At 31.9% G+C, this 12,397-nt stretch overlaps 1 protein-coding gene across 10 annotated transcripts; it reads left to right on the top strand.

The window, feature by feature from the left end:
• The first annotated feature begins 5,618 nt into the window (after positions 1-5,618).
• On the top strand, positions 5,619-10,223 carry LOC8285102. 10 transcript variants are annotated; one of them, XM_015723565.3, is made up of 10 exons: positions 5,619-5,915; positions 6,060-6,125; positions 7,895-7,975; positions 8,090-8,143; positions 8,226-8,294; positions 9,128-9,190; positions 9,443-9,525; positions 9,663-9,728; positions 9,921-9,972; positions 10,043-10,223. In XM_015723565.3, exons 1-9 carry the CDS (start codon positions 5,667-5,669, stop codon positions 9,949-9,951), a joined length of 762 nt encoding a protein of 253 aa, XP_015579051.1. In that variant the 5' UTR covers positions 5,619-5,666; the 3' UTR covers positions 9,952-9,972; positions 10,043-10,223. The 10 variants fall into 10 exon arrangements, with proteins under 10 accessions (XP_015579051.1, XP_048226885.1, XP_015579046.1 ...); XM_048370928.1 differs by having other exon boundaries at positions 10,048-10,223; XM_015723560.2 differs by having other exon boundaries at positions 9,921-9,943.
• Positions 10,224-12,397: the final 2,174 nt, after the last annotated feature.

The following is a 12,397-nucleotide window of genomic DNA, read 5'->3' on the forward strand; positions in this document are numbered from 1 at the left end:
TAATCATATTACTAGAATAAAACTGTAAATTTATTAAATATTTGATAGACTGATGGGTAATTTAATTTTAATTTATATTCATTAGAAGTATTCAGAGTTAAACTCATAAAAAATATTAAAAATATCTAGAGCTCAGCTTTATTTAGACTTAATGAATAATAAATAAATGAAGCTCAAATCAGTTAAAATTCAGTTGGATTGGATTCCATTAAAGCAAAGACAGGTATAATCTCAAAACTTAGACTTAGTTGTAGGAAGAACTAATTAACTGAACATGTTGGTTTCAAAAGCAGAGACAGTAATGTGTATACATACGCATGAAGATTCTGGTCCTCTATTTATTTATTTATTTTATAATTATTGATTACAATTTTGGATAAGTATTATGTGGTTTTGGAGTCATTGCTGATAAAAGCATCAATCTTAGATGTTTCAATTGTCAAAACAGCGGTTGCTTTAATTTCAATACCTTTTTAAAAAATAATTCTTGCCTATTAAATTATTAATTAAAAATACATTATCGATTAGATATGACATTAATATGTATTATGCTTTTTTTACTGTTTAAGTATGTTTTATTACTTAATTTAGAAGTAAAGAAACTATTTACCTCCCATCCAATTCGAGAATGAATTGAGCAGTTGATCTTTTTTTTTTTCTATATATAAAATAACCTAAATAATCCCATTGATGGTTTTTGTTGAATTATTTTTAATTTCTTGGGGGAAATTCTTCATCATTTTATATAAATATTAGCAATATCATGCTAGTGGTTTTTGATATTGTTCTTATTTTCTTTTTCTAATTATTAAAGTAATATATATTTAATAGTATAAAATGACTGGTTAAGTTAAATTGTCGATCTTTGATAATAGGGCTAGAATTGAAAGAATATCTCAGCCCGCAACTTCAGTCGTATTGTCCGACTTAATAGTTAAGAATCATCTAAACTCTAAATAGATCGAAAAAATTCTAAAAGTAATGTAAAACAACAATTTAAAGGACAATATCAATCGACTCCAAATATCTCATGGACAATCCAACTGTGTATCCTTTAGCTCTTCATCATATCATTCTCAGCTATTGGCATTTGTTATTATTTGCTAAGTAATCGGAGGTATGTCTTAAGAATCTGTAAAATAAATTTAATGCAGAATATGACGTGTCAAAGTGTGACCGATAAGAATGTGGAGGTATTTTTAATCAAATCCCTATTGATATTGTAACGTCTGCATTTTCTCATCATACATGTTATGTGCATTTACATTTAATCATTGGGCATATGATGGTATATTAATAATATTTTTATTTTATGGGAACATATATATATTAATTATAAGTAGAGAATAAGAAGCATGATATTAGATTATTAATTTAGATAAGTTGATTAAGTATTTGGGTTATGAGTATTAAGCCTTAAGACTTAATTGAACCAATAGCTGAAGGTTGGGTAAATAGATTGGACTTAAAAGATACAATTAAAAGTTAGTACCTATATATGGTTAGTAAGAATTAATTTAGGATGATAAAACTAGTTTAAGTAGGTGGTGGCATTGAGAGATGAATCTTGGAAATTGGAACCATGAGCAAACTCATTTTACCTCTTCATTTCTCTAAAATTCGTACATGGCCAAAAACTCAAAATGTGGAATAAGAGAGAGGAGTGGAATACCTAGAAAAACTTAAGATTAAGATAGGATTTTACCAACTATTGAAGGAGCCAAGCTAAAGCTAAAGGATTTAAGCATATTAACAACCCAAAAGCTGAAATTGGTGAGTTGTTACTTGAGTATTATTAATTTGTCATTAGGGTTCTTGATTACAAATTGGAAAAACTTCAATTGATGCTTTCATTGATTAATTAAAGGTCTGATTATCATGAATTAGTAGAGTATTGAATGATTGCATAGAGATTAAGCTTAATTTAAGTTTAAGTATGTCAAGATAGAAAACTGTCAAAATTTCAGCAACCTTGATGTTCTGTATTTTAGGCATAACATGGGTTATATAAGTCTAAATTAAGCTTAATTGTTGTCTATGGAAATTTTGAAGAGTCCTCTATAACTTTATAGTTTTGTGATTTTGATATTTTTGCCGTTTTGGTTGCTTAAATTGAGCAAACAGATTGCTGCTCGGGTACAACTAGTTGTATGACCCTTGCTCAGTAATTTGAGAATAATTAAATCTATAGAAGTCGGGATTGAGTAATTCTTCTAGGAGATGAAACTAGACGCATAAGTGTATATGTTTATTTAATACAAGATTTTTGTATTGAGCCAATTTTGCCCAGCAATAAATATACTTTGATACTAAATTCTGTCTAGAAAACAGAGATGTTGGAGATTATTTTTATGCAATTTATTTGATGTTAATTTGAGTTAAATTAGTATATAACTAGATAAAAATGTTTATATGATATTAAAATAGTAATTGAGAGTCTTAGAGGAAGAGTTATACCTATGAATTATAAAGGGGATGATCTTATAATGCATTAGAACTAGCATTTACATGAATATTTGGAATATGCATGAAATGTGAATTGATGAATGTGTTAACAGGTACTCAAAAGCCTGGAAAGGAAGTTGTAGAGAAAGAAAGTTCTTATATGCTGAAGGAATAAGTGTATTTTGAGTAAGTAAATAGTTAATATTTGCTATATCCATATATTTAATCAAATATTCTACGAATGGTTGTGTTTACTTAATATTGTGTTGTGTTTGAATGAATGAGATTGAAATGATTGGTGTTGAGTGGAACAATTGTTATTGCTTGAATATGATATAAGTGAAATGATTGAATTGTGATATTAAGTGCATATGTGCATGTGAATGGTGGATTCCCCTGTGAAAAATATATATATATATATAAAGCCTTGGGAGGCTAAAGCCTAGAGAGGCTATAGAAGTGTATTATGTGAGGATGAGGCGGAGCAGCACATTAAAGGGGATCCACAAGCCGTGAGAACTAACCATAATTATTGAATTGTATTCCTTCTATGATGGTTGTACTGAATTGAGTAGAATGGTATGAATTTATACCTAAACTATGAATCATGGTAAGTTATGTGATTTGGTGGAAATTGTATTAAGTGTATGTGATATAGATTATGTTGATTATTTATTTACTGAGCTGGAGGCTCACCCCTCTCCAAAATTTTTCTTTTCAGGTTTGTAAATAGTAGTGTATCCATTGGTTGTATCCGAAGTCTAGCTTTTAGCAGTTCTGTCAAGTTGGGCCAGTTTTGTGGAGTCTCCTCCTTATGCATTTTGTATGCAGTTATGTGATGTATATAGAAGTATGCCTTGTAAGGCATAAGAAGATGTTTTGAATACTTGTTAAATGATATTTAAGTATAATCATATGTTTATATGTTAATAACCTTGTGTCTTGATTCTTAACAATCTGTATATTGACCTATCTACATGTAGTATATAGTCTACGACGCTTGTATGTTTTCTGGCTAATGTCTATTGGTTAGCATGTAATGGGGGTGTTACAAATATAATCCTTGAGAATTACAAGTTTATCATGAAGGGAGAAAATATAATGCTAAAATTACATTTTTCTCATTATCTCAGTTACCTCATCACCAATAAGGTCCTAGTGTCCGGATTTTTGGTAGTTTTTGGACAATGAAGGACTTAAAATTTATTGATAAGCTTTACTTTGCTACTGAAAATACTTTATCAACTATCTTTTAAGGATAAAAATTTAGTCCATCCGATTATATGTTGTAAGTAACCATGATTATATATATTTTATGTGTATTGATCTTTACATTAAATTAAAAATAACTGATTATATTACGTAATTGTCATCACATTACATAAAGAAAATTTAAATAACTAAACAAAAGTAATATAATGGTGATTCCATTACATGTTCCATTACAACATTACCATAGTCTTATGATTTATAATAATTAGGCAACTTTATATATTGTTAAGAACTCCATTTTTCACCAGGGTACAAGCATTTGGAAAAAGCGATCAATATAAGGCAGGGTTCGGTCTTCCTCGCCATATTCATAGTTGCTGATGTATTTTTATAAAGGCTTTGGGTGGTCCTCAGTTTCACCAGTTAGGCATGATTTCCAACTGGAGGGGGATGCGAGGAATGTTAGATGGCAGTAAGATGTTTTAGATTACTTGTTATAGGTTATTATGAGTTGTAACAGTCAGTAAATAATTAGCTGAAGTGCTATATTTTCATTGGTATATTTACAGGTGAGGCAGTTACTAGTGTTCAAATATTTAAGTCTGGATGTAGCTTGTTTAGTTCATTGAAATGAGAAAAGACTTTACACAGATTTCTTGTAGAAAGTAGAAAGTGGATGATAACACAGAAATGTATCGTGTAGAAAGTAGAAAGTGGGAATGCAAGAGATTCTATCTAATGCAAAACGACATCTGCTAATTAGTATTAACAAGTTAGAAGGTGTGAATGCGATTAGATTCTATGTGAATGAGTGATCTTATCCCATGCAAACAGCCATCTCCTATAATATTACCCCATACTATTTTCTTTCTTTTTAAAAAATAAAATAAAAATTGGATTAACTGTTATTATTATTATTATTATTATTATCTTTTTTCCTAACGTAAGAAAGTGATGTTATGGTTATTATTTTCCCATGTTAATAAATTAATGAGCAGTGACAAATATATATATATATATATATATATATATATATATATATTTGTTAGTTTTAGAAAAATATGTTTAGATATACTATTTACCTTTGCTTCTTTTGTCGAATCCGAGTTTTTCATGTTATTTTTTTATGGAACTGGAAAATATATTTTGGAATAATTTTTTTTTTAAATTTCAATATTTAGTTGCACAAACTCATGAATAATATTTATGTAAACATATATTAATTAATAAATCAATCACCTTATTTTCTATTTTAAAAATTTCTTCTGCCAGTTAATGAGAACAATCAACAGTATAATAAATAAAGAAGAATACCTTTTAAAAAGGCAGACAGTGATTTCCCAGCTTAAATTATGAAGAATGATTAATTTATTGAGCCATGGATTAGATTATATACTAGTTTTATCTGTGAGGATTTGATTTGCAATAAATCTTGGCCTCATATAGGGTAGTTAAAGACAGATACCTCATTTCTTGAATCATCAGGGGGTCAGGATCATGGCAGCTCAGGCCTGATTGCTTAACTTGGGCAGTCCAAAATTTTACAATATTTCATGAGCAAACTGTGATTATCTTTGATCATATCAAAATACTTTCATACTTTCATTTAAAGTTGGAACGTTTAGATTATGATATTTGTCAACCTACTCAAAGACTTAATTTTATAGCTATAAAATAAAGTGATGAACTGTAAAATTGTTAAAAAAAGTAGCTGTGAAATAAACATAATTTAACATGGGATTTACATTAATTACAGAAAATATGGTAATACATAATTGAAAAAAATATTCAAAGAAAGTGTCACAATCACTCCTCAATTGTAAACAATAAATATATAAATATAACAAATTAATTTTTTTTAAGATGAAATATAAGTTAAAAATTTGGACTCCTTGAAGCCCATGTCCCCTTCAAAAGAGCCCATTATTTTCAGAATAAATGACTGAACAAAAATTACAGTAACACCCTTAAATATTTTATACTTATCAGAAACAGACCCAAACCCAACAATGGCTGCCGCTGCTTTGAGTACAGCGTCCGTAGCAAGAAGAGGCGCATATTTACTGCCTCTCCAGCGCACGTTAGAGAAAACTCGTATAACGTTTCTGTCAACATGGGCATCCTCGAAAACGGGTCTCAATCCTCTGCAACTTTGGTGCAGAAAGATCAAAGCTTTACCCACTAGAAAGCTGATAGTTAGAGCTGCTAGAACTGAGTCACAAGGTGTCAATTTAGGATTCAGAGCGCCCCATTTTGAGGTTTGTGCAGTTATAAGCTTATATGCATGTTTATGTTGATGGGCTTTTGAGGTTGTCTTATAATCCTTTTCTCTAAATTGAGTTACTTTCTGTGTGATTCTGATTGCTATGGGGTTGCTTGGTGCTTTTGTGAATTATATATAGTTGCAAGAGCCTTTAACTGGGAAAATTTGGGAACTTGAAGATTTTGAGTCGTATCCTGCTTTATTGGTGAGTTACTTGTTTTTACTTTTTTTTTTTGGCTATGTTTTCGCTTTTCTATTGCTGAATGTTGGAGATGATCTTTTTTTTTTTTTTTTTATATTATTAATTAATTTTATGAGCTTCTTTTTTTTTTTCTTAATCTTGTGGACTACTGGTTTAGGCTAAATTTGAAAATTTCTCATTCTAGGACTACTTGTGAATCACCACATTATAGTGGAAATCAATGAGCATGTCTGCAAACTTATCATGCTATTAAATCATTTGAAATTTCAAACTTATCATGCTTATCCTTCCTTCCCCATGTTTTATGGTTATTCTGGAATATTGTTTTTTATTTCTTAACAACCCCAACATTCACTATTTACATCATCGCTGATTGAATCACTGCATTGCAGAGCTTCCCCTTCAACTGGATGGAATTTTCATAAAATTCCAGTTTCATTTCCATTTCAACAATTTCTTGTAACTAATTTGAGCAATTTTTCCTACTACCTTCAGTATGAACCCATTTTATACTGAGTTGCAACATAATGCTTCAGATCCTAGCATATTAATGGAGGACACAACATGTAGATGTATTTTCAAGTCAAGTTCTGGTAGAGAGAGAAAGAAAGCAAGTTTTAGAAATTGGATGTAAAAAAACGGTCAGTTTCAATTCTTTCTTCTTCTGAGAAACATCAAGAGACTAAAAAGTGGTGATCCTTGCCTTAAAGCTTATAACCATGGTTATCTTGTATTCACAGTTGTCCAGTGATCCAAACATGGGTATGATGTTCCTGGAAACATGAACTCAGAGTTCATGAGGGAGAGAAATGCAAAACCTCAACCACTTTCTGAGTCACTTGGAAAATTCGACCCCTGTAAGGTTGAGCATATTGAGATTTTGCCAAGTTCAATTGTTCTGAAGTTCTCCAATCTCGACTAGTGAAGCTTAAACTTCCATTTATCCAAGATGAAACTGCTTATCACTCGGTTTCCTTTGCCCTCATAACTATTTGGATAAATAAGGAAGGTAGTGAATAATCATTAGCCTTATCCAAGATGAATAAGTAAATTGAAATTGGAGTTAACTTATTTATAAGAGGAAGACGAACCTTAATTTACCTAATATAATGCTGAGTTGAGGAAACTTAAAGACTCTTGAAATATCAAGTGAAGAAAAACTTTAAGTCCTTCCTTATGAAATTCATTAGTTTGGACATATCTTATGTCTAGGCATGGTCTGATACTGCCAAATGTTGATCCCTATTCCTTATGGAGCATTAAAATAATGAAAGAAGCATAAGCTTGAGATAAGGCTTTGTTGCGTTGAGTCTTTGAAAGAAGTATATCTTCAGTTTCACAAATTTGAGCTAAGTAGATGGTTTGAGAAAGTTCTATATAAGGGACGGGACTGCAAGTTGGATTTATTGATTTTTGCAATTTTTCATGGATGCTCATGAATAGGAACTATGCTCTCAAGTAAAAACTTCATTTTATTTTCTTGTTCCTTTTTCCAACTATTAAACACGCACATACACATGTACTAAGCGTATTTTCTTATGTAAGACATGGATTGTAGAATCTAGGAAATTAGGCTGCTTACAACTGCCATATAATAAATGGGCCTGGGCCTGCATATTGCTAATGTATGGTTGCTATGGCAACAATTTCAGCTGCTGATTAAAAATTTCTTTAATTTATTCTTTCAAGAAAAAAAAAAGTACATTGTTTCATCATTTAAAACATTAGTAATTGTGAGATGCCTGATTCCTAATAAGGACGTGGTGGTGTAGGTTATGTTCATCTGCAATCACTGTCCCTTTGTTATACACTTGAAGAAAGACTTAGTCAAGCTTTCAAATTTTTATATGAAGGTAGCTGAATCCATTTCCTTATCATGAATTTTCTTCATTTTCCTGTTGGGACTTTAACAGCTTAAGAAACAAATACAGAATTAACAAATTTAAATTTTGTTGTATTTTGCTCAGAAAGGACTTGCAGTTGTTGCCATATCTTCAAATTCTGTGGCTACTCACCCGCAGGTTCTAATGACACCATTGTTTGAGATTAGAGCTGTGTTGCAGCCTTTGTATGACTTGTTCAAACTGGAACTGTACTTCACAGGATGGACCAGAGTTCATGGCAGAAGATGCTAAAACTTTTAATTACCCATTTCCTTATCTATATGACGAGGTATGCTAATACAATTCTCAACCTGATCCTTAAGCTTAAAAGGGTTTCCCCTTAGCTTCTCTCTTTTAATATGACTTAAATGTGTTTCCAAAAGGTGAACTCCAAAAGGTAAAGACAATCTAGTTTCTGATTGGCCATATCATTGCTGGAAGGCATTCTATGCAGAATTTCTTGAGATAAGCAATCTCTTATCTTTCTGGAGAGAGAAAAACGAGAAATAAAACCATGATTAGATGAAAATCTCAATACCGTATTCGACCTTTTCTGTATGGTTGGTGTCACATTTGACGACTATTTGACCAGAAAATAGAAAATGAATAATAGTTTTCTGATTGATAGAAATTTTACATTCTTTTTTCTGAATTTTTCTTAAAGATGGCCAAGTTAGGTTCTGAGCTAGAGGTGGCAAATTTTGAGAAGTCTAAAAGTGAAATATTACATCATTGCAAATATAGTTCTTTTTTCTTTTATTTTCACTTTGGTTGCTTTTGATCTGGAATTAACTTTAAAAATGTCCGCAAATAACTGAAATGGAAATTTCTGATTCGCTTCCTTTCTGGCTCCCTTCCCCAACCCCCAATAGACACAGATGTGTGCACAATTCAGTTTGTTTTTTCTCATCCTGATTTATACTGTTATCTAGAGTATGATTTATGAACAATCTAGGAGTTGATAAATTTGGAAAAAGAAATTGCTTTACTTATTATCCTAATATCTGTTAAACATGTTTTATGTTTCTTCATTGAAAATGTTAACATGATTGCTTGGTATAAAACAAATGTATTTTAAATTTGTAGAAGTTTTTTTAACTAATTAACATTGCTCAATTGCAGTCACAAGAAGTTGCTCGAGATTTTGGAGCAGTTTGCACACCAGAGTTTTTCTTGTTTAAGAAGGTGCTCATAACATTTATTAACTACTTTATTTAGGTCCTTCAAGCATGGTACAACTACCTTAGCCAGGTTGAAGGGATTAATTACATTTCTGACTGTATGCTGCCCCTCTTTCCAACTGTTTACCTTCCAATCAGAACAGATTGGAGCGAATTAAGTGTTCAAATACATGAAACCATGTTAACAGAAAAGACAGCTCGTAAAGTGTTCAATTTAACTTTTTATTTATGGTGCTACATTAATTTGGTATTTCAGGATGGTAGGAGGCCATTTGAGCTGGTGTATCATGGCCAGTTTGATGATTCCCGACCCACTAATAATGTGCCTGTCACAGGAAGGTTGGTGTCTTTGGTTTTGTATATCACATGAAGTAAATTTCCAAATCATAATATATATGTGTGTGTGGATGTATACATGCAAGTGTGCTTTCAATCAATTATCAATTTGCTGCTTCTATCTTTTTTTTTTTCCTTAGGGACTTGAGTCTGGCAATAGATAGTGTTCTCAGTGGTCAGCCAGTCTCATCAATTCGGAAACCAAGGTATTCTGTATTTTTATCTTATACCTTCATTAGACATTTTGAAGTCTTGGCCTAATGTAATTAGATGCTCAAGGCCATTTTTTCCTTTGCCAAAAGTATTGGATGCAGCATAAAATGGCATCCTGGAGCAGGGCTGTAACCTTGTAAGCTTGGTCGTGATATATAACATTCCACCTTTGCATTTGTACACAGGTACAACATATGTTCTTGCAAGGGTCGGTAACCATTTTGATACTCCTACAATGTGAATTTCTTTGTCATTGCTGAATTTTTTTGGCATGCTTTCTATGTTCTAATCAATTACTTTTTGTTAGGTCAGAGGCGTTACATTCATTATTTAGGATTCTCCAAGTGCATAAGAGAAGGGGATAGTTTAGTACGTGAGTGTTTTATTTTAATTTGATTTGTTTTCTTGGTGAGGAAGTGTTCATTTGGGTATGTACTTACTACATTATTATAAAATATAATGATATATGTGAATTGTAAGCTTCATAATATTGTGGTATCTGCTTGCTACTTTTCGAAAAGGGACAAAACAGAAAAAGAATATGTATTATTTGGAAATGTTGACGACACATTTGGATAAGAAAATGGAAAGGGCCAAGTTTTCTCCATTATGATGCTTGTACTTTCTCTATGGCTACATTAATAGATAAGAATATCAAGGGGATATGAAAATAATATTTTAGAGTACTTAGTGTAGAAGAAACCATTAAAGTAAGGCCAGTTCCATGAATCGATCATTGCTGAGTGCCAAAACTCTGTAAGATATCTAAGATAAAGCCATTATATATTTGGGGATGGCCAAATATAGAAGAAAATTTGACATAAAACAATTTCAATTTCTTTTCTATACAATAATGTTACAGTTCTGAAAGCATGTTGTCTTTACTGGCTCCTTCATTTATTGGACAAATGAATGCACCCATAAACGGGAGAAATGCCTTGGAATTTTATGGTTGGCTTCAATAGATGGTAGGTGAAGGAGATAATACCAAGTATCTTATGCAAAATCCAGAAAAATAATGTATGCGTCTGTGAGAGTGTAATTGTTGCTTTCAGAGTGGGTGCTTTAATTAGGTTTTGATTAACCATACATGATAACCATTAGGAAGGTGGTAGATTAAGAAAGCAAGAAGGATTGAGACTTCAGGATTTTAAGTGGCCTGTAACTTTTGGTGATTAATCAATGGGACCGAAACGTCTGTTTTGCCTCTGTTTAGGTTGGTTTGTTCTAATTAGTTCTTCTGTCAGATTCCCGATTTTTTTATTTGATTCCTGACTTCCATTTCTTTTCCACACAGATATTTTCACAGAGATAGATTAATTTAATCTATTAGCTTGTCATGTAATGTATTTATGTCGTGACTGTATATTGTATTCCTTTTTCCATGCAGCTCTTGCCTCTTGATGGGCAGAATTCTATTTTCTTAATACATTTCCTGAACTTTTTCAAAATTCTTATTCTGTATGATATTCTTAGAATCAGATCCTCATGAAGTGCCAATAATAATTATAGCAATGGGGCTTACCACATGAAAAAAAAAAAAATAAGGAAAAAGAAAAAGCAACAGGAGGCTTGTGACAATATTTTATATAATGGAAACAAAGGTCGAGAGGCGAAAGCCAACTTCTGTACGGTTTCAGAAGTTCAATTATAGATCATGCATTCTGATGATTGAATTAACGAATGTTATTTCAGAACCATTGCAGTTATACTGTAACAACTCCTCTGTCTTTAGTAATTAAAAGAACCATGATTATACTTGAGGTTTAATTCAATTTGCAAGAGCATTTGCTTTTGGGACGAGAAGTCTCAAGTTTAAGTTTTTTTTTATTTTTTTTGCACTAACTAAAGAGATGATTACTCCTGCTGTGGTACTCACGCCTTATTGCCTTGTTGACCCTCCCATAAACAAAAGGGGAAAAGAACCACGATTTTAGCAAGTAGAATTAAAAAAATTAATGGCTGAATTTTTATCAGCATTAAGAGGATATATGTATCTACATGTACCTAAACCTCATGTTACAATTAATTGTTGAGGTGTGAATTTCTTGAAGGAGAAGTTCCATCACCAAAAACACTGATAAGTTTTACTGACGGTTGCTTGCTTTATTGGCCATTAGAGCTTGATGATGGGGTTCTTAAACCATCTGTGGGCCTTGGATGGGTTGACATCACATGACTAGAAGCAATGTATCCTTTCAAGAACATGGAGCATGAGGTTTTTCTTTATCTCTACTAAGATTGATGTTGGGTGGTCTTATGGGGGTAATGGGTGGTCCTTCTGCATCTCCATAATTTTCATGATTTATTTTGGCTCATACCAACAAAAATATTGGTGTCATCACCAGTGCTTTTCATTGGCCCAACTCTCTGCAGACAACCATTAGGGTCGAAACCTAAATGTCCTTTTCTCTTGGTCCCCAATTTGATAACTGCGTCTGATGACAGGGCCTTTTGATTGATAATTTGCACTGCAGCACTTTATAATAATTGTTCACTTTCTGTGACCAATGCTTTATATGGAACCAGCTTGCTGGATAACTAGACATTTTAGTTTCTTGCAGACATGCTTTTATGATAGTATCTTGGTCTAGGTAGGTTGTAATGATGCAGGAGGATTATAGTAGATAATTTCTTTTGGGTAAGAGAAAAATCTATTTGG

Source organism: Ricinus communis, chromosome 2, assembly GCF_019578655.1.
Source record: "Ricinus communis isolate WT05 ecotype wild-type chromosome 2, ASM1957865v1, whole genome shotgun sequence".
Taxonomy (NCBI): Eukaryota; Viridiplantae; Streptophyta; class Magnoliopsida; order Malpighiales; family Euphorbiaceae; genus Ricinus; species Ricinus communis.